Source organism: Eschrichtius robustus, chromosome 2, assembly GCF_028021215.1.
Source record: "Eschrichtius robustus isolate mEscRob2 chromosome 2, mEscRob2.pri, whole genome shotgun sequence".
Taxonomy (NCBI): domain Eukaryota; kingdom Metazoa; phylum Chordata; class Mammalia; order Artiodactyla; family Eschrichtiidae; genus Eschrichtius; species Eschrichtius robustus.
Genome location: NC_090825.1, coordinates 115,850,807 through 115,875,548, shown reverse-complemented (window position 1 = coordinate 115,875,548; position 24,742 = coordinate 115,850,807). Strand labels below are relative to the sequence as shown.

The window sequence follows — 24,742 nt, the reverse complement described above, 5'->3', positions numbered from 1 at the left end:
CCAGGTATCTTGCGGTACCGAGTAGATTTCCAGGGAATGGAATACCAAGGAGGAGATGATGAATTTTTTGACCTTGATGACTACTAGGTAGTCGACATGGGTCCGGCAAAACGTGCCTCACCCTCCAGCATCCAACCCAAGGAGCATACCCGTGGTGGAATCCAAACAGATCCCTGCCTTACAATTGGAACATTTCCAGAACTTAGTCCATGAGCATTGGATATTGAAAAGAAAAGCGAAACAAAAACCAGACCCAACCCTACACTTTGGTTTGTCATGGTGTCAGCGCAGCAGCCTACAACTAAGTTCCTAAATGCCACTTTGGACTAATTTAAAAAAGAATCCCAGTTTTTACTTTTACTTGATGGTGAAATTGGTTGCTCTTGTATTTTATGAAAAAAAAAAAAATGATTTTTTTAACCTTCATACATAGAAGCAAAATACTTTAACTGCTGTAAACCTTCAAAAGTTAATAGAAATGAGATCATACTGGTTTGTTTCTTATTTTGATTGGAGAAAAATTAAATTGCTGCATTTCGCAGTGACCCATTTACATGGCATTCTCAGCTTAGACTGCATAAGAAGAAATACATGTGGTGAAATGTTGGAACCATTTCTCTCTTGGTCTCTGTTTAATGTTGAAAGGGTGAGCTAATAGGAGGCAGTTTCAACTTTACTCCCTCATACTACCCCTCCCCTCCAGACTGTCAGTTTCAAGGATGCAGATTGTATTGCAAAGATAAACTGACACATGAAGCATTTGGGCCAGTGCTCTGTTTCCTTCCATCTGTTTTGCAGGCGCATTTGTGCCCGGGGTTTGGGAGCCCTTAGCATCAATTGCTTTGACAAGGGTTTGCATAATCTTGCATACTAGAAACCAGCTTGGGATGGATATGATGGGGCTTCTGTGCTATTGCTGGGATTGGGAGAAATAAAACATGCAATTTAAGTGGAAGCAAAGAAATTTAAAGAATATTTTATTTTGCTTGGGTCTGTCCTTGGCAAAAGGGAGGTGGTCATGTTTTCCTTGTGTTGGATGGCATGAGATTATGTGAATGTTTTGATTTTTTAAAAATGAACTGCAAGGTTTTCACAGGAACGACAGACAAGACATGTATGACTGTGCATGTAATTGTAAACCCCTGACGTCCTGGTGGGGTTGGAGCATCTGTTTCAAATATGGGACTTACAAGCACCTCTCATAGGAGAAATTATGGGAGGAGGGTGGGAAGGGCATGGGTGGGAAGGGATGGGACACAGCTTCTGGCACCAAGGACTTAACCACGTTGGATCCAAAAGTGGGCCTGAAAACCTGAAGCTTATGCTTCACAGCTGGGCTGTAAATCGGACTTGACCCCAGCTGACATGCAAGGTCATGGCGTGCCTGAGGTGGTGACAGTGAACAAAGTGTGTAGGACGTGCCCAGCGGTAGCAATGGAAAAAAGTATACCAAATGGACTTTGAAGGACCAAAGGTTTTAAAAGTCAATTGGTATCACCCCACACTGCTAGGGTAGTGGGGTGCATTTGGTTTTCAAATTGGGTACTTTTAACACTTTAGTGCCTGACTGCTGTTCTTCACTGACTTGACTCAGTCACTCGTAGCTTTATTGGTCTGAACCAGCTCCTTGTTCCCAGGTTACAGACCTGCCTATCGTTCCAATAATCCTGTTTCACTTGAATGAAGGGAGTATGTCTTAAATGTAAAGCTTCTGGTTCTCACACTGTACTCTGAGGTCCAAATGACTATCTATGTATAACCTGATGTCTCAACCCCCAGTGAGAAGAGTCAATTCTTTGGTATTCACCAACGCGGGAGGCTTCACCGGAGCAGGCTTTTGCTTTGGGCTCTGCTGTTTGTTTGCAGAACACCCAAGAGCAAGCAAACATGCTCTCTTCATAGCAGTACCTTAGGGTTTTGCCATTGTAAATGGGTCTAATGTGATATGACAAGACCAGAGAAATTGGATGTAAATTTACATTTTTGAATATGCTTGTTGTTTCACATGATACATTTAGGGTATGCAGCTCCTTTTGTAGTTTTTATTTTTACTATTTAAGTTTGGAAATGATGCCAAATTTTTGTATTTCTTTAATCAATGTGTTCTCTTTGGTGATATATATTGCATTATATATTGATGTGTGTATCAATATATACTGATATGTATTACACTTACACATACAAACACATAAATAAGAGGGGGTGAAAACCGTAGCCTTTGCATTCTCTATAGCCTCTACGGAGAGATCCTAAGCAGCAAAATCTTGGTGTTGTGATGTACAGAAATGGAGAAGAGTATTAAACCATATTTAAGAATATACTTTGTGTGCTTGAGATTCTTTAGGACTGTTCCTAAGAAAGGTCTGAACCGTGGAGAACAGTGAGTGAGCTCTCTAAGGCACATGTCAGTTTCATCATAGTTACTAACTTTTCAGCCTTAGATTTAGTTGTCTTTGGCTACATTTGCCTATAGAAGGTATATGCAAAGGGTATCTGAGGTCATGATCCCAGTGTTAACACCAGAGGAAAGAGGTTCCAGTTGCTAGGGCCGAACTAATTTGTATCTTACTCTATTCTACATGCATGCCAAAGGGAAACCTGCCCTTTTTTAAGAAAAGGTGTTATGCCATGTTACCTCAACATTCCATGGAGGTAGATGGTGCTTCCCATTTTATAATAAAACAGGCCAAAAGAGGTTAAGTAGCAGCTCTTTAGTGGTGAAGCCAAATTTTATTCCAGGCCTAATTCCAAAGTTGATTCTCTTTCTGTATCAGCTTGCGTTTGAGTCAATAGAATGGTCCAGATGGAAGAACAGAAACTAAGCCTCCCCACCTTGACCTTGCATACCTGGCACCGGGTAGGAGAGCAATAACCTCATTCGAGAGCAAGTCAGAGGCTGGCTCAGTGGAGTAGGGCTTCTAGGCTGTATCAAAACAGAAGAGGGTTTTTGTTTCATTTGCTTTTCCCAAAAATGGAGGTACTTAGAGCTCCTATTTGGTAGCTTAGGAAGTCTAGTTGAAGTATCAAGGTGCTACGTGATTTAATTTCTCCAAATTTGAGAAGTCAATGTTTAACAAAATTGACCAGTAAGGGAACCTATTGTGTCACTTTGCTTTTTCAGCATACTTTTGCCCAGTTTCTCATCTGATTTAGATGATAGCCTTGATGAAACCCAATCACCCTATGGGAAGGGGCAGACATGCCCATGCATGGTGGAGGTACAGTTTTTTCTCCTGATGCATTCCTAGCTGCTGTTTGAAGTGAAAAGTTAGAAGGCAGCACAGTAGTGCCGATTATGTGGGCTGTTGTGCTTGCCTGTCTGGGCCTGCAGCACTTGCCATCTTTTGTTCTCTGGCTCCAGTTCTCATGCCATGGGCTCCCAGACAGGCACAGTGTATTCAGGGCTGAATGCCAAGGTGGAATTTAAGCTTCATGCCAGCTTCTCCCTTGTTGCCAATTTGAGCGCCTGCTGGGACTCCTACCTGCCAAGTCCCACCCTGGTGGGACTGTGCCTCCCAGGGACATAGGAACTGACCAGCCAAGAAGTGTGGAAGCAATGGGTGCCAGAGTTATTAAGGGTATGGCTGAATAACTGGCACTAGAAGTATATGTGAAAACCATTTATCTCCAAGGTTCTCTGACAATAAGCTTCAAACGTGTCTGGGAACTCTGCTTCAGGTAGAGTCTGAAATTGCTTGGCAAGCTCATCCTGGGGTTCAGTTAAGAGCCCAGGACAAAGAGCCAGCTCTTTGGACAAACATCTCTGGTTCTGCCTCTGCCATTAGTTGGACTTCTGATTTCAGGTAAGTCCTTTCCTACCCCTCAGTTTCCTTATCAGTGTAAGGATGACTTTGAATCTAAGTCTTTCCAGCTGTAAAGCTATCAGGATATAATGGTGAGCAGGAGATCTGACATCTGACTGGAAAAGAGATCCTGCCAGTAAGGCTTTGCCCATGTCTCTGAGCAGCAATTTCCCTACCTGTAACAATGCCTACTCCATAAGGACTGTGGTAAGGATTAAATGCAGTAAGTCACGTGAAATACACATAGTACAATGCCTGGCACTTAGCAAGGGCTCACTCAGATGGGAGATGATCCTAACCTTGGTCCTCAGGAAGTGACCTGGGTGAGTTTGCAATGGCAACCACGAGGTGGTGCTAGAGTTAAGGATACTGGTTGTGGAAGAAAGTTGCTTCTGGTGGGGAGATTTCTGACAAGCATTAAGAGGTGACTGGGACAGCTTGCTTACCTTTAAAATTTGGCTATATGGAGAAGGGAAACTACCAAAGGAAGTAGGGATGAGTGAACAGAGAGGAGAAACAGGAGTCTCAATCTGGGCTTCAAGCTACCCATCTGAAAAATAACGACAGTAACATTTGTTGGACGGTTACCATGCACCAGGGCAAGGTGCCATGTCACATGCATCATCTCATTTAATTCTTAGAAAAACAATGTGCTACATACTGCTGTATATCTGCCCATGTGGTTCCAAAGTCAATGCAAATACAGGTTGTTCCTCACTCAAGAAGAGAACAGGTGCTGGTACTGCTAAGAAGACAAGTCGACTCACCTCACCAACCTCTGTGCCTTCAGAGACAACCAACAACTTGGAAAGCAACTGGAAGGCATCCATCTAGAAGTTATGTCCTTCCCCCAGGACACACACCTTTTGACTGATCAGCCCAGCTTAGCCCACAGTCACAGTTGAGAATGGATAAAAGGAGCTCCCTTGGACTCTAGAGGATCCCTGTAATTTATCCAGCATCTTCAAAGAAGAATGTACACACATAACGGAATTTCTCAGCGACTAGGGCATCTGCCCCTACTCTTAAAAACACGTTGTCAGTAGGGCAATTAATGAAATTGGAATGTGGACTATGGATAAAAGTATTGTATCAATGTTAAATCTCCTGAACTTGATAACTATACGTGGTTACGTACGAGAATACCCTTTTTCTTAGGAAATATACACTGAAGTATCGGGGGTTAAAATGAGACATTCACTAAGGGAATTTTTGAAATTTCAGAAATATGGAAGAAAAACATAAAAGCATCATTTAACATTTTAGGGTCATCATGAACACCCATCATAGAACAGTGTGATATAATGAGTGTTTAGGTTCTAACTGATTCACAAGGTATCTAAAACACTTTAGTTTGATTTTTCATTCAAGTTTGGTTTTTACTCAGAATTTGGGTTTGACTCAGACATCAGCATCTAGAAGAGTTCATTCTGCTGCAGGGTGCGCAGTTGAGGAGAAACCCCTACTGAGTCAGCCAGAGGGGCAAGGGGGCTGAGCCTGGGAATTGGGCCCAGACTGGAAGGAAGCGAGCAGAGGCAGTGCCAGGAGAGGAGTGCTGTCCATCACACTCCTCAGAGATGAAATCAGCTTTGGGGTTGGACCAGTGCTAGGTGAGATGAGACAGTATGAAGAACAGGGCTTCCTGGGGGACCCTTGACCCCTGGCTCACTGAGCAACCAAGGGGGTGATGGGAAGAAGGGAAAGCTGTATCTGAAAGCCTAAAACCCATTCACAGAAGGGACAAGTGTCATCAGACTCTACTTGTTTATCTACAGCCACACCCTTCTGTTGCCCCATACTTTCACTTCTTAAGGAATCATAATTTTAGCACTTACAAGGGCCCTGGACCTTACTATTCCAATCCCCTAATTAGGAATAGGAAAGCTGAAGCCCACAGAGCAGCACAACGACCTGTCATGTTCATGCAGCAGATGACAAGAGCCAACATGAGCAGCTGATATTACAACTCCAAATTCAGTACTCTTTAACACATGGAGGATCTTGTTATTCTTCATCTAAGCCCCTTCTCCCCCTTGTTAGAGATGAGAAAAGGGAGGATCAGAGAGAGTAAGGGAGTGGCCTGAAGCCAAAGACAGAGCTGGGAGGGGAAAGGTGGCCAACATCCAGGTGGAGTTACGAAAGTTGTTTTGAAGTCACTTCCCTGTGAGTCAGGGTTGGCTTGAGTGTGTAGATTAACTTGCTTCTCCAGCCCCCAGGGTTCCATATTAGCCCCATCTAGGTTTCCCTTACAGTCAGACTTCCGGCTCTTCCACTTGGGTGAGATACCCTGCCTGGGCTCAGCCTCTTCTGCTTCGTTCTTCATCCTAACCCAAAGGAAACCTAGGGGGCAAACCCATTTTCAAGGAAGGCTGGAGATCAGGAAAAGAGGGTGGAAACTTCAGAGAGAGGCCCTGCAAACAGGAATGGCAAGTATCTTCTGAGGTAAAGGCAAGATGCAGGAATATTCTGCTACATGGGGGAAGGGAGGTGGGAGCCAGGCTTGAGAACGAGGAGAAATCAGGTCTTGATGCTGGAATGCCTGCCCCAAGCTATATGGCTGTCCAGACCTAAGTACTGGGTTGGCCAAAAAGTTCGTTTGGTTAAGGAATACATGGTTCAATACAGTTCTTGGTGAAAATGAAAAATGTGTCTTTTATTTTTGCTTAAAACCAAATGAACTTTTTGGCCAACCCAATACATTCCCAGGCTAGGCTGAGGAGTGGGATGGACCAATCACCTCACATCACAATTCCCAGTGGAGGGCCTGCAAAGGGGGACTCTATTTGTAATAGGACAGGATGTCACCTGAGGAAGAGGAGTTGCATTCCAGTGCTCAGGGCTAGAGGCCCTCCCTCACACCCCTGTCTAACTTGGATTCTAGAGAGAGATGGCAAGGAAGGGGCTCTGCTCCTCCCTGGGGAGCTGAGCAAAGGCCCTCAGAAACTCAGTCTCCTCCAGACTCTGTTTCCACAGACATAGCTCATTGCCACCTCTATTCCTTACATTGTGCTTGGATCAACTCTGGTCTCATTCCTTCATTCAGCAAGCATTGAGAGACATTTCCTGTGTACTGGGCCCTGTGCAAGATGCTAGGATACAGTGGTGAAAAACAGTCACTTTCCCTGCCCTTCAGCACTTACACTCCAGCAGGGGAGACAGCAAGAATGACAATAAAATTGAGGAGTATTAGAGGATGAGGGGAGGGCACCCCTACTTCATCTGGGGGTGGCCAAGCTGCCCTGTGAGCCAGGGTCAGCCTGGAGAGGTGAAAGGCGAGTTTGGAAAGGCAGATGTGCTGGTCCTGACTTGACCCAAAGGCCAGGAAACCATTCAGATTTTAGGACACTTTTTTCACCCTGCTGTCACTTTTGTTCTTGATTGTTTATTAACAGCTTTACTGAGGTATAATTTACAAACTATAAACTCAACCCACTGTAAGTATAGCTTGGTGATTTTTTTGAAATAAATTCGTAGTTGTGCAAACATTACACAATCCAGTGTCCATCTCTCAAAAAGGTCTTTTGTGCCCCTTTAGTCAATCCTTGCTCACTCCCAACCCTAGGCAACCAATGATCTGCTTTCTGTCTCTATAGTTTTGCCTTTCCTAGAAATTTCATGTTACTAGAATAGTGCAATATGTAGTCTTTTACATCAGGTTTCTTTCACTTAGCTTCCTTCATTTAGATGGATTTTTTACATCCATCCATGTTGTTGCATGTTTGTTGCTTTTTATCGTTGAGTAGTATGATACAGTAAGAAATATATATTTGGTCTTTGTCCCCTGTTCTTGGTACACAGCTTCTCTAAAATCCCTGGAATTTCTAGAGTGATGCGTGTCTTTTGTATGCTAGTGAGATGCCCAGATAGTTTCAAGAGGGGGGCTGCTTGCCAAAAAAAACAGGATTACAGGGTTGGAAGGTTCAGCCCCACCCCAAGAGAGGGGAGAGGGGCTTGAGATCGAATCACCAATGGCCAATGATTTAATCAATAATGCCTACATGATGGTGCTTCCATAAAAATTCCTAAATTATGGAGTTCAGAGAGCTTCCAGTTTGGTGAACACACTAAGGTACTGGGAGGGATCCTTGCAATTCTATATGAATATGAGGATCAACTTTTCCATTTCTGCAAAAAAAAGCCATTGGAACTTTGATAGAGATCACACTGAATCTGCAAATTGCTTTCGGTAGTATTGCCATCTTAAAGATATTAAGTCTTCTAATCCATAAACACAAGATGTCTTTCCATTTATTTAAGTCTCTAATTTCTTTTGTTTTGTAGTATTCTATGTATAAATCTTTTACTTCCTTGGTTAAATTTATTCCTAGGTATTTTATTATTTTGGATGCTACTGTAAATGGAATTTTCTTAATTTCCTTTTTAGACTGTTCACTGGTGTCATTCTGATTTTGATTTTCATTTTCCTGATGACTAATGTTGTTGAACATCTTTTCATAATCTTTTCATGTGCTCATCAGCCATTCATATGTCTTTTTTGGTGAAACGTAATCTTTTATTCTTAATCTCCCACTCTATTTCTAGAGTGGAGAGAAGGGGAGTCCCTTTGTCTCTCTCACATACTTTCTCCCTTCTTCCATTTCTCTTTACTTTCAGAAAGTACTTAACAGGTGGAGGGATAACATAGTGCAGGGGGTTAACAACACAGACACTGAAGCCATATCTAAGTCCCACTCTGCCATATACTAGCTGCATGACCATACTTAACTTCTTTCAGTTTCTTCAAGGTTTAAATAGCGTGTTTTGTTAAATAAACTAAGCTTTTATTTCATTTGTTACATAAAATAACTACAGCCTACTACAGCCAAGCATTGTGCTAAACCCTACAATGCAGTCATGAGCAAAAGAGCCATTGAGCTTCCAATGCATTATTCCAGTGAATATGAAACCCTAATTGCAATTAACACCTGAGGGAGGGCCACAGGTAAATGTCTGTCACAGGGCATTTTGACCTGGCTGTCAGCTTTTCTGAAGACACTGGTGCTTTAACTGAGCACAGGAGATGTTAGCTAGGCAAAGAGGAGGAAGAGCATCCCAGGCAGTGAGAACATGTAGGGGGTGGCAGAGAGTACAGCTGAGGAGGCAGGTGGAGAGCAGTGTGGATGAAGCTCAGAGAATGAAAGGGGAATGTGGTGGAAGATGAAGCTAGAAGAGGCCAGCATGGGCAGACTGGGTTGAGACTCAAAGGCTTTGCTGAGAACTTGAAATTTTATTCTGAAGAATAGAAGCCGCTGAGGTGTTTTAAGCAGAAGAGTGACAAATTCAGATTTGTTTTTCAAAGAGATCCTTCTGGACACAGTACAGTTAGAGAAGAGAGCATGAGGCTGAGTCCTGAAGTACTGGAACACTTAATATCCAAATAGAGCCTTGTATGTCAAAATGTGTAAGCAATGAAAGAGAGGCCTTCAAGAAGAGATCATCACCTACAAGTCAAATGCTGCTGAGAATTACTCAAGGAAGATGAAGACTGAAAAAAATCTACTGAACTCAGAGTCAGGAGGTCCCTGGTAACAGCTAAGGAGCCCCCAAACACTGCTGCTCAGATCTCAGAGTCTGTCTGCCCTCTCTATAGCCCCACAGCCACTGCGTCAGGACTTCCCCTCTGGCAGATCAGAGCAGGTCTTTCTCATTAAGCTTCTTAGGAGGATTCCCTGGCAGCTCTCCTGGCTGGCTGCACCAGTACATCATGGGGCCAGGCCAGTTTGACCATGTCTGCCCATCTCATCTAACCCACCTCACCCATTTCGCTCCTCGGGAGCCAGAGGTACCTACTGGGTGCCAGCATGCAGGCAGCCTCATGCCATGGCTAAGTGCTACTCTGAAGTCAGACACCAGTTCCTAACAGCTCTACCACTAATCAAGATCTTGGTGAAAGATTTCTTTCCAATTAAAAAAATTTTTTTTTGAATTTTTTTGATTTTTTTTTTAAATTTTTGGCTGCGCTGGGTCTTCATTGCTGTGCGGGCTTTCTTTAGTTGCAGCGAGCGGGGGCTACTCTTCATTGTGGTGCACAGGCTTCTCATTGCAGTGGCTTCTCTTGTTGCGGAGCACGGGCTCTCTTGTTGCGGAGCACGGGCTCTCTTGTTGCGGAGCAACTAAGCCTGTGTGCCACAACTACTGCGCAGGCTTCAGTAGTTGCAGCATGTGGGCTCAGTAGTTGCAGCACGCGGGCCCTAGAGCGCACGGGCTTCAGTAGTTGCAGCACATGAGCTCAGTAGTTGTGGTGCGTGGGGCTCTAGGGCGCGCAGGCTCAGTAGTTGTGGCGCGCGGGCTCTAGAGCACAGGCTCAGTAGTTGTGGCGCGTGAGCTTAGTTGCTCCACGGCATGTAGCATCTTCCCAGACCAGGGATCAAACCCGTGTCCCCTGCATTGGCAGGTGGATTCTTAACCACTGAGCCACCAGGAAAGTCCTGGTGAAAGACATTTAAATGGCCGAAACTGTTTCCCAATATGTAAAACGCTGTGACAAGGAAGCATGTATCAAATACTCCATCTAAGGAATTAGCTATCATAGGTTCATAGTCATTCATTCAACAATTGTTTATTGTGCAAGTAATAGGGATATGACAGTCAACAAGACAGACGTCATCCATGTCAACACAGAATGCCTAATCTAGTGGGGGACCCAGTCAAGCAAAGATTCAGTGCTTCGATGGGAAAAGCACAGGGTGCTGGCAGAGGATTAGGTGGGTGGGGGAACAAAAGTCACACCCCTAGTCTTGATAGGGAGGGTTGACTTTTCTTTGGGCAAGATCACTCATTATAGCATAAAGACAGGGTTGGTGCCATTGGCAAGAGAAGGTTTGGTTCCTGTCCTTAAAGAGAATTTAATTTGGTTGAAGAGGCAAGCGCAGGAAAACAGCGAGAAGAAAAATGCAAAGAAATCCTAGGCAACTGTCACACTGGGTGTCACAGTCGCTTTTTTTGCAAAAAGTCTCAGCTTATCGATACTCAGGTTCCAAATATCCCCACCATACAGAGGCCTAAAAGCTGGGCCCCAGGGCCACTGGAGTATCTGTGTCTCTCAAGACAGGGAGCAGCCCAGGACCGCTACTGCTCCATAGGATTTTCCCAGGCTCAAAGCCCTCTCACCCAGAAGTGAACACAAGGCCTGCCCAGCAGAGGTCTGGGGTTCCTGCAAATTCTGTAGCTGGAGAGGAGGCTGCCGGAGCTCCCCAGCTTCTCTCAGGCCTTCCTCCTCTGCTAGGTTCAGCTATAAATAGCTTGCTGGTTTCCAGCTGGGAATCTCCCAGCCCTGCAACGAGTAAGCACCGCCTTCTCACCCTGTGTTGCCCTCAGCCTAGAGCAGAAGGGGGTGGTAGCTGGCAGGTGTAAGGAGACTAGATGAGGGAAGGGCAAGAACCACCACCCCAGAGAAGCTGGCCACGGGACTACATTACCCACAATCCCAGATCATAACTGGAAAGAAGAGGCCGCTGGGGGCCTGCAGCCTTAGGTAGGAACAAGTCCAGAGGCGTCCTAGTCCCTGGGTGTGCAGCCCAGGCCCAGACCCAGTTTTTTTTTTCCAAAATCTAACCCCCAAACCTTCAGTCATGGGCCTTAGAGATCATCTCCTCTCCATGCACCCAATTCACAGGCACTCCCTGAGGCCAGGGAGACAGACAAAACTCCTTCTATTTTGGCCTTATTCGCAGCGTGTGCATGTGCTTACCACCAGAGACTGGAAGTCGGTGAGTGATTTTATTCTGGATCAAGTCCAGAGGCTTCTTAGTGCCAAAAGCCCCCTCCCTGGCATATTATTTGACTTGTTACTCCCAAGCTCTGAGCTTTTATCTCCCTGCCTCACCTGAGGAGGAGCAAATGCTCACAGGTTGGTCCATGTTGCACTTCTGGAAGCACTGGGGGGTGGGTGTTCAGGAACTGCTGCTGGTTTGGTCTCTGCTGAGATCTGGTCCCTCTCCCAGCAGATAGATCAGGGTAATCACGTAGCTGAGGCAGGTTTAAGTCCCTGGAGGCACTGTACCAGGGCCTGTGGGGGCCTGCTGGCTCCTGCAGTGGATAAACCAGAGCTGTCAGGCTGAGCAAGTGAAGCCATTCTGGGTGGTGGAGGCACCCAGTGGGCACCACTCCAGACCACAGTGGCACTGCAGGTGTACACCTGCCCCGTCTCTGTCTCCCCCACCCCAACCTTCCAACTTTCCACACAAACTATTCATGTTGGGTTCTGGGGCTCATGAAGCTCCAGACCACAGGGAGCGTAGCAGGTGAAGATGTTAGCGGCTGGACCTAAAGTCGGGGACCCCTGTCCAAGGTGAAAAGGCACTGTGGCTACCCTGACAACAGGGTCCTTTCCCTCTTTCCCCTCGCTCAGATATAATAACAACTCTCACATACTGAACCAGGCAACAGGAATGCGAAGAGAAGTTAAGATCGAATCGCAGTCTCAATAAATAACCGATGTGTTAGGTGCATCCCAGGCCCGTGGGGTGGGAAGGACTTCCAGATGGCCAGAGGCCTGAAACAAGTAAGGGGTGAGTAGCAGTTCTACCAGAATGGTGTGGGAAGGGCATTCCAGGCAGAAGGGACAGCTTGAGTAAAGGCAGGGAGGAGCGAGAAACAGCAAGCGGGAAGACAGGGCGAGAGAAATACCGAAGACCGACTAGCAAAATGCTAGCGGAGGCGCGCGGCGAACGAGGACAGGCCCTCACAGCAAGCTCAGGCTTTAGGCCCCGGGCCGGGAGCCGCGGGAGGAACTCCAGCAAAGTCAGCTGCTCTTAGAGAATTAAGGGGAAAAGCGGGACAAAATATAAAACCGGTGGTGAGAGTGGGAACCTCAGACCCTCTCGGGACGCCCAAGTCCGCCTGTCCCGCGTTTACCTCAGCTAGGCCGGGCCGCGCGTTCCCGGCCCCGCCGCCGCCCCCTCCTTGGCAGCGGGTCCCCTGGCCGCCGGCTCCCGGGCGCGGGCGGACCCGGAGGGCCGAGCTCCCGCCCACAGCCGCCCGCGGGCCGTCTGCCAGACACACCGGGAAGGAAGGGCCTTGTATGGGCCTCAGGCAGGGAGGAAGCGTCTGGCAAGGTCCCGAGAGGAAGCGCCATATATGGCGAGGGGCGGGCCGGGGGCGAGGAGCGCGCACGGGATGGAGGCTGCTTCCGCCGCCGCAAGGCGGAGCCGCGCCGCGCCGCCCCACCCCACCCCACCCCCACCCCGCGCCAGGCCCACTATCCCCCACCCAACCCCTCCTGGCCCGGGAGGTACGCACAGCACCCGGCACAGCTCCCTCGGTGCCGGAGCTACGGGAAGTGGGGGCGGGAGGCGGGGTCCAGGCCGCCTTTGACGCCTGACCGAGCCGAGACTGATTCCCGGTTCCAGGCACTTGCTCTGTGACCTTGGGCAAAACGCTTTAGTCTCTGAGCCTCAGATTCCTCTCCTCCGAGGGGTGGGGAATAAAAATGAGAAGGATGCCTGTTAAGCACGTCCGGGAGCGGCACGGCCCGCAGGGGCAGCGCATTCACCCTAACAATTGTGTGTGGCGGGGATGGGGGCAGGGATTCCCAGTCCCCTGTTGTGTCCTTTTAGCCTCTCCCTAGCCACTTCGGTGCCTGGGGGCTATGTGGAGCTGACGCCTCCAGAAGATATCTTTCCAGAAGAAAATGGGGCTACCTTAGGGTCTAGAGTTTTCCCTTCCAAGCTGTGGGATTCAGACAGACGGGGTTCCAATCCCAGCTTCTCCCCTTCCAGCTGACTGATGCTGGGAAAGCTACTTACCTTCTCTAAATCTCAATTTCCTCATCGGTAAAATGGGGATAATAATTCTTGATTTGCAGGGTTGTTGTGGTAATCAAATGAAACGAAATGGGGCGTCTGTGAGTGTGTGTGTGTGTGTGTGTGTGTGTGTGTGTGTGAGAGAGAGAGAGAGGGAGAGAAAGAGAAGTGCTTGACTCGAAGTAGGTGCTTAATTCATGTCAGTTCCTCAGTTCTCTGTGCACTTTCCCAACTGGGGGATGGGGAGAAGGAGATAAGAAGGGCTAGGTAAGCTTGGCCATTCTTCCTGGAAGTCCTGCCCTCTTGGAGGAGACTGTCCCTTCTTTGGCATCTATGGGAACTTGTTGCCAATATTTGGTGCTTCTTCCAGAGGCGTATCTGTGCCTCTAATGCTCCCCTTTCTCAGTTCAGCCACCACCCCAATGACCTGCTCTCCTTGCCTGCTGTTCTTCTCTACCTACCCCAGAGCCTAGCTGACCTCCTGGACAGGCTGGCAAGGGCAAAAATAACCTGGAGGAAGTTGAAGTTCCCATCACAGCCAGAAACTGGTATCTAGGACATCATCCCCTCCCACACCTGCTGTCAGTACCACACCCACACATTTCAACAAGAGATGGGTATCAATCTCAGAGAAACATTCCCCAATCCTCCCTTTGGCCCTGCCCTGCGCTCATCTGTTCTGCCTGTACTGGAGTTCCGCTTAAATCTAACCTGAACCTTCTTGCCTCTCGGTGGCAGACCCATCCTGCAGTTAGCAGCCCCTAAGAGGTTCCAGGCAAGTTTGTGGACACACACAATAGATGTGTCACCCACGGCCTTGTTTCCTTTCATCCTGTCGTTGGCATGGTAACCTTCCCTGTAAAAGTTGCAGCCCTCAAGGATGTTTTTCAGTTCTAGCAGGGACATAGCTCCTTCCCCCCACCCCGTGTAGATCACAGGGTGACATGTAGCTGTGTCATTCTGGCCTCTTCCAGAATGGGGACGTGGTGCTGGTGGCACAAAAGAAGGACTGGTTTATGGAGGGCAGCAAAGGGCTTAAGGGAGATGCTGACTGGATCTCTGAGAAACAGATTCCTTCTGTCCTACATGTTGATTCTTGGCCACCCAGAGAAACCAGCTCTGAGGCCCAGAATATTTAGGGAGCCACTCAGGATCTCATGGTGAATGATAAACACACTTCTTCACTAAAATCAGGCACCCAACAAATGCATGATGGCCGGTGCTTAAACCTGTAGAATAAGCTGATAAGCTAAAAAGCCTCCAGAATCCAGTGATTTCCTCTCTCCTCAGTCCCTCTGTGGAATAAATGAATATTTATTAACCATCTCCCGTGTTCCAGTTTCCCCATATATTATTTAAACTAATTCTTCCCACAGTTCTTTGAGGGAGGTATTAGAACACATTTTACAAACGGGGAAACTAAAATTTGGGCGGAGATCTTAAGCAACGTAACCAAAACTACGTGGCCGTGGAGTGGTAGCACTGAGACTGGAACCTAGGTCTTCAGACTCCCAATCCCACACAAAAGTCCTGTGTTCCTTTGTATTTGTGACTGTGCTACTGATAACGAAATCCTTGCCCCCAGGTCCCAAGGCATTGCCTTTCTAGGAGGTCCTCAGGAACGAAATGGGCATCAGCATCAGTCTCTGTGGCCACGGGGTCCTGCGTGGCCCTGCGTGGCACAGCAGCAGCAGCAGCAGTGTCCTCATCCTCAAACCTGCGTCTTCCCCCTGCCAGCTGCCTTGTCTCCGTCATGGAGTTTCCCCAGCAGAGGGCAAGCCGAGGGAAAGTGGTTCCCAGCTGCCAGCCTCATCTGGACAAAATTGCATTAGCGCCAGCCCCGGCTTCGTCCCTCCAGAGTGAGCACATACGGCTCCCCCGCAGAAGGGAGGGGCAGAGAGACACGGAGCAAAAAAGGAAACTTCCATTTCTTTCTCTGGCCGGGAAGCACTTGGCTTCGAGCTGCCACTCATCTTGTAGGTGGGGAAGATTAATACTCATCCTCTGGGGATTATAGAAGTCTCTAAAATGAACCCTTGGGCAAGCGGTTTGCTAGGGAGAGAGGCTAGTAGGAAAGCCCGAGGTTTGAGTGCAGCAGGAGGGAAGGAGAGGCAGTCTGAGGAGGGAGAGAGGCCCCTGATCTCCTCTCGTGCTCTTTTCTGGGTGTCATTCTTCTTTCCGTGGGACTTCTGTCCTTTTGTCCAAAAAGACCAGAATAGTCATGTCCTGGCAACTGGGGCAGGGTGAGGGAGGAAGCAGTAGGAGGGGGAACTATCAGATTGTCACCTCAAGCAAAACAGGGAATGCGTTAATATTATTAATAGTTAATAGCGGGTCAACCCCGCTTCATTTATTATCTCATTTAATAGATCCTACTGTTATCCCTGTTTTAGAGAAAAAGAAATTGAGGTTTATGGGGCTCCTCAATGACAATAGCTCCCAATGGGAGTGGGCCAAGCACTCAGCAGATATGGTCTCATTTAATCCTCACCACAAACCAGTGAGACGGAACCATTATGCCCATTTTCTCCAGGTGAAAACTGAGGCTCAGAGAAGTAGGGAACTTGCCTGTGATCACTAAGTAATGTAAGTGGCAGAGTGAGGGATTAGAATTTGGATGTGTGACTCCAGAACTCATGTGCTCAACACTGTCTTGCTGCCACCAAGGCTTCTCCACACCTTCCGGGACTCCTGCTCACATAGCCTGAGACCACAAATATCTGCCCACACCTGCACTTCCCTGCGTTTTGCCACACAGGTGAAAACCCAGCCAGGAGCATTCACTGGGTTTAGTTCAGACTTGCCACCAGCGTCTTTCTAGGGCCTGGACGGATGGGCCTGGGTAACACGGGGCCCTGTGTCTTGGGGCTCTGGCTCCCATCCAGACTCCCGAGGTGGGAGGAAACCTAGAGGAGACATTACCACCCTCCTCATGCCTTGAGATTTCCCTAAGAGATACAAAGATGTATAAATTAAATAGCCCTCAGGAGGTCTCCTTAAGACCCAGGAAGGTGCTTCTTGCAGGAAAGGATGGTGAGCCCAACAATTTGAACCAGTGAGACCTGAAAGCAGCAGTCTCTCCAGCTGCGCAGGCTCCCAGTGGCCTTTCTCAGAGGCTCCTCTGCACTGTTACATGAGCAGACTCCATCACTCCCACCCCCACTGCTGTGGAGGTGGGAAACACTTGGAATCCTGAGTCAGAGGCAAGGTTCCACTTCACTTTCCCTGGAACAGCAAGTCAAGGATGCAGCCGGCAGTGTATTTGGAAAGGAAGGGCAACTGGAAAGTGAAAAAGAATAGTGCTCATTTCCTTCCCTACCATCTCTTTTATTTTAAAAACATTTTATGTATTTAATTTTTATCACACCATGTGTGATGCACGTTCATTGCAGAAAATACATGTTATGGAAATGAGGTTTATTAGTGTGAGTGTTCCTCCCTTTTTTCTCTCCTAACTTACCCGTCCACCAAAAGGTTTCCAGCTCAGAATCCAATCCCACTTTCCCCCTTTCCAGTTTAGAGGGTTCAGTCTTTGCCAGCCCAGTTCCTGGACATTTTGTGATGCAGAATCAGAACTGGGGGGAGGGAGTAGTTAGAGAGAGATGTAGAGTCTGAGAGGCTGGGAAAAGGAAGGACTTGGGCAGAGAGGCTAAACTGATCTATTTAATAAAGAACAAGGAAGGAGAGGGAGAAGGAAAGTTAGAAGGGAAAAGTAGGGGGACTTTTATGAAGTATTGCTGTGGAGCATTAAGTGGACTCCCCGTAATTCCCCAAGTAGAGATTGGAATAACTCTGTATTTTCTGGCTCCAGGATCGTAATTCCTTATTTGCAATTCTTTATTGCAAACCTTGTAGAGCTTTGACCATGTAGAAATCCAGCATTTATTAGGGTTCCATACAGGAAAGTACAAAATATCATTATCCGATAAGTGAAAGAAAATAGTCAAGTATTTATCCTGCCTTCTTTTTTTTTTAAAAAAACAACTATGATTAAGCCTAAGTTTATCATCGACAAATTCTGGCTAACAAATGCAAATGGAATGATAGAATTACAAAATCACCATTTAGTAACCTCTAATGAGATAATAGATTTAGACAAGGATCATCAGTAATCCAGGGATTCCTAAAACCATTGGGTGGTGAAGGATGGAAGGGAACTTTATAATATCAATAATACTTGAACTCACCAATTAATTTTAACATCACAAAAAGAGAGACACCCAAGAAAACAGAAAACATATGTTCACATAGAAACCTGTATATAATGTCCATAGCAGCAGCATTATTTGTAATAGTCAAAATGGAAGCAACCCAAATGTCCATTAACTGATAAGTGGATTTCTAAAATGTGGTATATCCATATAATGGAATATTATTCAGCCAAAAAAAGGGGGATGAAGTACTGATACATGTTACAACATGGGTAAACCTCAAAAACATTATGCTTGGGGCTTCCCTGGTGGTGCAGTGGTTGAGAATCTGCCTGCCAATGCAGGGGACACGGGTTCGAGCCCTGGTCTGGGAAGATCCCACATGCCGCGGAGCAACTAGGCCCGTGAGCCACAATTACTGAGCCTGCGCGTCTGGAGCCTGTACTCCACAACAAGAGAGGCCACGATAATGATAGGCCTGTGCACCACGATGAAGAGTGGCCCCCACTTGCCACAACTAGAGAAAGCCCTCGCACAGAAACGAAAACCCAACACAGCCATAAATAAATAAATAAATAAATAAATAACACCCCCCCAAAAAATTATGCTAAAAAAATATTATGCTAAGTGAACAGAGATACCAAAAGCCACGTATTTTATTGTTTTATCTACATGAAATGTCCAGAATAGGCAAATCCATAGAGACAGAAAGTAGATTGGTGGTTGCCAGGTGCTGGCGGGTGGGTGGAATGGGGAGTGACTGCCAACAGGTACAGGATTTCTTTAGGGGTTGATGGTAATGTTCTGGAATTAGGTAGTGGCAATAGTTGTACAACAGTGTGACCATATTAAAAACCACTGAATTGTACACTGTAATTTTTATGTTATATGAATTATTTTTCAATTAAAAAATAATATCTAGAAAATTAAAAAGAGAGAGAGAGAACCAAAAATTATGTGTCTCTTGATATATTGCAGAAGCAAGTACATAGCATGACCTAAAAAGTGAACCTGAATTTGATCAAACCTCTAGGTATAAAAACGAGTTTGGGGGCTTCCCTGGTGGCACAGTGGTTAAGAATTCGCCTGCCAATGCAGGGGACACGGGTTCGAGCCCTGGTCCGGGAAGATCCCACATGCTGCGGAGCAACTAAGCCCGTGCACCGCAACTACTGAGCCTGCGCTCTAGAGCCCGTGAGCCACAACTACAGAGCCTGCGTGCCGCAACTACTGAAGCCCACACGCCTAGAGCCTGTGCTCCGCAGCAAGAGAAGCCACCGCAATGAGAAGCCCACGCACCACAATGAACAGTAGCCCCCACTCACCGCAACTAGAGAAAGCCCACGTGCAGCAATGAAGACCCAGTGCAGCCAAAAATAAATGATAATAAATAAAAATAAATATTAAAAAAAACCAAGTTTATAGGAAATTCATGGGATAGAAGGACATAGTAAATAACATTATGAGGGGAAAAAAGTGCAATCTGTCAAATCTAAAAGTGGGGAATTCTTCAGGACAAGTATCTTGGTTTCTTCAATAAATAAATAGCAAGGGAAACTAATATGAATGAAAAGAAACTTAAAAGACGTATCAACAAATGAAAAATGTGGTCTTTTTTAGGTCTTGATTCAAACAAAGGAACTTAAAAAATACTCATAAAGATATATACTGAAGTATTTTCAGATGAAATTAGGTAATGTCTGGAATTTGCTTCAAAACAATCCAGTGTGTGGTGGCAGGGAGTGAGGAAGGGAGTGAGGAAGGCAGAGTAGACGAGACAAGACCAGCTGTGAGTTGACAGGTGTTGAACTGATGGTTAGATACAGAGAGGTTCACTACATTACTCCCTCCTACTTTTGTGAATGTTTGAAAATTTAAACACACACACATAAAAATGAAGCTTGATTTATCCATGAAATTGGGGCATATTTAAAAGTTATATATTATTTAAAGGAAAATGGGCTAAGATCAAATAATTGAGTTTGAGGTCACTCATGCTTTATTGAAAGCTGAAATTAAAGAGCATGTATAAAATCTGAAGTGACCAAATTATTCTTATCATTATTGTTATTATTGCAATAACTAAACTGGAAATGGAGCGGGGTGACCAGGACCCTCCCAAGGAGGCAGGAAGCAGTGCAGCCTTTCGAACACCCAGAAACACAGTCAAATTAAGTTGTTGGCCTTCTGGCCCCAACCTGCTTTTCCAGCCCCGTTTCTTGCCCCCCACCCTTTCCTTGCTTTCAGGCCACACCACCATTAATTCACAGGTTCCTGAACACCTTGACTTTCTTGCCTTTGTACTTGTTATTGCCTCTGCCTGCAAATCCCTCTCCTGTGAACACCCCATCTTCCTCCTACACCCTGTTCGCCTCCTCCTTCCTAGGATTAGTCACTCCCTGCTCCATACACACCTCTATCACACTGTGAGGCAATTATTTATTTCTAAATCTCCCCCCACCCAATTCTGTGATGGCCCAGACTCTATCTTGTTTATCTCTGCATGCTCAGGGCCTGCTTTCTGTCAGGCATTTGGTGAATGTGTTTTGGATAACAGACTGACTGAGTAACTGAGGAGCAGCACAGACTTTGGATGGCCCGGTGCTCCGTGTGGCCCCAAGAAATTTACCCAGACTTGGGCTCTCTCCCAAGATATGCCTGCTAAACTGGGGTACAACAAAGCAAACAGTCTGATCCAAGAATAAACAACAAGACCACCTGGTTAACACCAACCCAGTTATAAGCAAAAGAAAGAAGTTTAAGAGAAAAACTTGGAGCCTAGTAGTATGCATGAATTGTGTATTGGAAATGGGGACAGAGAGATAATTTGGTGACGGGGGCAAGAGCTCAAGAGTTCTTGAGAAATAGGGTGGCAAGCTAATAAAACAACACTGCTTTCTGACTTTTAAAAAACCTACAGCCCCCAAATGTAGAAGCCAGCAGCAGCTCCCTGATGCTTCTATCCTGCCAGCCCCAATGGACAATCCACCTACAGGGAATATTAAACAGCCAACCTGTGTCCTCTCAGCAAAGAACCTAGAGCCCTGAGTCACTACAAAATCTTTCCCTTCTTTTGTTTTCAGCGCTCTTAACACCTTACAACTGAAGGAGCAGATCTGTGCAGGGGGAGAAAATACTCCATCAGAGGACCTTCATAAAGATGACTACATCATACCAGATTCTAGAAAATAATTATTTGCTTACCTAGTCTTATTTTTTCTTTTTCTTTCATAAATACTTTCTTCTGATGATTTTGTAAAAACCTGCTTACTTGGAAAATACAGAAAAGTACACAAAATGAAATTAAAATTTCCCATAATCCCACCAGAAATAACATTAACATTTGATGTATGCGTGTGTGCATGTGTGCATTTTATATAACTGGAATCATGTCATACAGAGTTTTATATATTTACCACTTAGTATATTGTGGGTATTTTTTCAGGTCAATAGTTATTTTAGAACATGATTTATAATGACTGCCTAGTAGTCCATCATATAACAATTTACTTCAGCCATCACCCATAGGACATTTATGTTGTTGCCAGTTTTTCTCCATTACGAATAATACACTGTAATTAACAGCAATCCTGGAAGAACTGCTAGGTCAGAGGGCATGAACTTTTTTTAAAGAAATTTAGTTAGTTAGTTAGTTAGTATTTTTGGCTGCATTGGGTCTTCATTGCTCTGTGCGGGCTTTCTCTAGATGCAGAGAGTGGGGGCTACTCTTCCTTGCGGTGCGTGGGCTTCTCATTGCGGTGGCTTCCGTTGTTGCAGAGCACAGGCTCTAGGCGCGTGGGCTCAGTAGTTGTGGCACACTGGCTTAGTTTCTCCGCGGCATGTGGGATCATCCTGGATCAGGGCTCGAACCCGTGTCCCCTGCATTGGCAGGCGGATTCTTAACCACTGCACCACCAGGGAAGCCCCGGCATGAACTTTTTTTTTATAAGGCTTTTGGTGCATGTTGTTGAATTGCCCTCAGGAAGGCTTATACCAGTTTATTCTCCCCCCATCAGTGTGTGAGACTTTCGTGCATCCAAGGGCTATCCCTCAATCTACCATGTGTGAAAAAGGTAAGGTGCTTCTATATTTCTCACAATGAATATATATTTTGTAATCAGAAAAAAATTCATGTTCTTTTTTTAAAGAAAAAGAAGTTTTCCCCATTAAACAGATGGGAAACCTGAGGCCCATGGATGAATAACTTTTAAAGTCTTGCTTCTTGAAGCCTGACAGTTGGGTCTGAGGAGATTGAAAAGAAGTATTTCTGGATAGAACCAAGATTCTGAGAAGAAAATTCTAAGGACCTTGGCAGTTTCAGTAGCCAAGAATGAAGTCTGGCTCTGAAGAGAATGAAAGATGACGCTGAGGAGACAATTCAGGGGAGTCATCACAAATTTGAGGGGACAAACTTGGTTCTGAGGCCGCTGGAATGGGATCGGAAGCAGTCACCACTCCAGAGTTTCTCTTTTACAGAGACTTGGGGCAATCAAATTTGCATTTGCATCATTCATAGGATACTGAGAATACTCCCCAAAGTACTGCTTGGCCTCATCACTGATCTGAGAAGACTTACAAATGGGCCAGGTCGGGTGGACCTTAGAGTATTAAATAGGTGGTTCTGAGAAGACAGTTTAAGATGGATGATTGGTGTTGAGGTGACTGAAAACTGGTTTTGATAAGGCAGCTGGAGATTCACTGTCTCTGACAAGCCAGTTTGAAGGAATTCAAAGTTGGTTCTAAAGAGATTCAAAGGTGTTTGGCGGGCTGGGATGGTTTTGTTTTTTGTTCTCCCAGATCCCCTCCATATGCCCTGGACCAACTTAACCCCAATAGGTGCTTCATTAATTTGTTCAATAAATGAGGCCCAGTTTGCTTCTCTGGAGTTTGGTCTTTGGATCTGGAAAGATTCTAGGATGAGAAGTTGGTTGTGAGCAGAAATGAGCTTCTGAGGAGGCTGAGATAATTTTCTCTGAGGCGGGCACCCACTTATGGTTCTGTGGAAATGGTGACTTCTGGGTTTGTCTGGGAACTGAGGAGGCACTCAGGCCCAGGTGGGCAGCATGATTTACCTGGGTCACAGGGCTGGGAGAACACACTTCAGGAGAGATTCGTTTCCACGCATTTGCCTCCCCAGATTTATTAAACCCCCTCCCTCAAAATGAGTCCCAAGTGAGAGTCTTAGGAGGGACTCCCACCCCACTATCCCCAGGCCTGCTCTTTGGACTCTAGTTTGCAAATCAGCATCATGATCTTAGAGGGCTGTGTTCTCCCAGCAGAGGGGCTGGTCAGAGCCCAGGCTCAAGAGGGTCACCCCCAGGGAGGGAGGACAGGTCTGTAGGACGGAATGAGCACTGGGAAGTCTACCTGGGGAATGGGCACTCGAAGACAGGGAAGGAAAAGATTTAAAAAATCTAGCTGTAGTGAGGTATAAAGGGTTTAAAAATAGCTTTATTTACATACCATAAAATTCATCCATACGAATTTAAGAATACAATTCAGTGACTTTTAGTAAATTTACAGAGTTGTTCAAACATCACAGTTCATTTTTAGAACATTTCCATCATCCCCAAAATAACAAGCTGATTTGCAGTCAAGATCTACTCTTTTTTTTTTTCTTTTTAATTTATTTTTGGCCGTGCCCCTCCGCATGCGGGAACTTAGTTCCCCCACCAGGGATCGAACCTGCATCCCCTGCAGTGGAAGCACAGAGTCTTAACCACTGGACAGCCAGGGAAGTCCCTCAAGATCTACTCTTACCCCGAGCCCCTGGCAACTACTAATCTGCTCTCTGTCTCTATAGATGTGCCTTTTCTGGACATTTCATATAAATGCAACCATACAATATGCACCTAACTTTTTTTATTATAATGTCTTTAAGGTTTATCCATGTTGTAGCACACATCCGTATTTTGTCCCTTAATGATTGCAGAGTGGTATTTCGTTGTTTGGATCTACCACATCTTATTTATCCATTCACCAGTTGAATAGACATTTTGACTTGTTTACACTTTTTGGCTCTTATGAATAATGCTGCTATGAATACTCACATCCATATCTTTGTGTAAACATATTTTCATTTCTCTTGGGTAGATAGCCAGGAGTGGAATTGCTGGGTCATATGGTAAGTGTATGTTTAACTTTATAAGAAATGGCTAAACTGTTTTCCAAAGTGGAACCTTTTTACATGCCTACCAGCAATGTATGAGGGTTCCAGTTTTTTCACATCACCAACACTTGTTATTGTCTGTTTGAAAAGGGTAACTGTTAAGGATAATTTTCTAAAATAAATCAAGTCACCCTCTCCCCACACCAACCCCAACATGTACCCAGGCAGGCAGCAAGTGCCAGTTTATCAGAGTTGGGAACCCACCCTCTGGGCCCCACTGCCTTTTCACCCTCAGGCTGCTGCACAGTCCCAGGCTCCCTTGGCCCAAAGAGGAGAGAGAAAAGATGTAGTTGCAAGACTATCTCAGAACTGATGGGTGGGAATGTGGTAGGATAGGGTTTGTGATAACTAGTGAGTGAGTGGGGCCCATGTTCTAGAAAATCCATCCAGGTAAGATCCCCTAGGAGATAGTAACAAAATGCAACCTGTACAGATAACCTCTCAGGACTAGTCTCCCGGGACAATTTCCCACACCATCTGATCTTAGCCCCTTCCTCCTTCTGAGGTACGAGCACCTCATCAGTGTGTGGCCCACCATCCACCAGGCACCTTTTCTCCTTAGAAGCTGAGGACTTAAGGACATTTGCCAAACTGAATAAATAATGACATATAAACAAGCATACCTTGTTTAGCCCCAGACATATTACCAAGAAGATATAAACAAACGGGAGGGAGTTTGAAATAGAGCAATAAAGATGATGAAGGGGCTGGCTCCGTTTCCATGCAGAAAGATTAAATGAAGCAAAAAGTTTTTAGGAGTCTGGGCCCTGACTCTGTGAGTGGCGGGGGGGGAAAGGGGGTGATTATTGCTTTGAGTAAGAGAGAGGGGAGTAAATGGGGACGTGGTGGGAAGAAGGAGCCAGAATGGGAGGGCTC

General features: G+C 45.9%; 1 protein-coding gene across 1 annotated transcript in view; it reads left to right on the top strand.

Moving 5' to 3' along the window:
- The window catches only part of ETF1 (eukaryotic translation termination factor 1), a 28,266-nt gene extending 25,948 nt beyond the window's left edge, over positions 1-2,318 (top strand). The window contains exon 11 of the mRNA XM_068535959.1: positions 5-2,318. Within this exon, the coding sequence (XP_068392060.1) occupies positions 5-87 (83 nt within the window). The 3' untranslated portion in view covers positions 88-2,318. The remainder of the gene's footprint in view (positions 1-4) is intronic.
- The last annotated feature ends 22,424 nt before the right edge of the window (positions 2,319-24,742 follow it).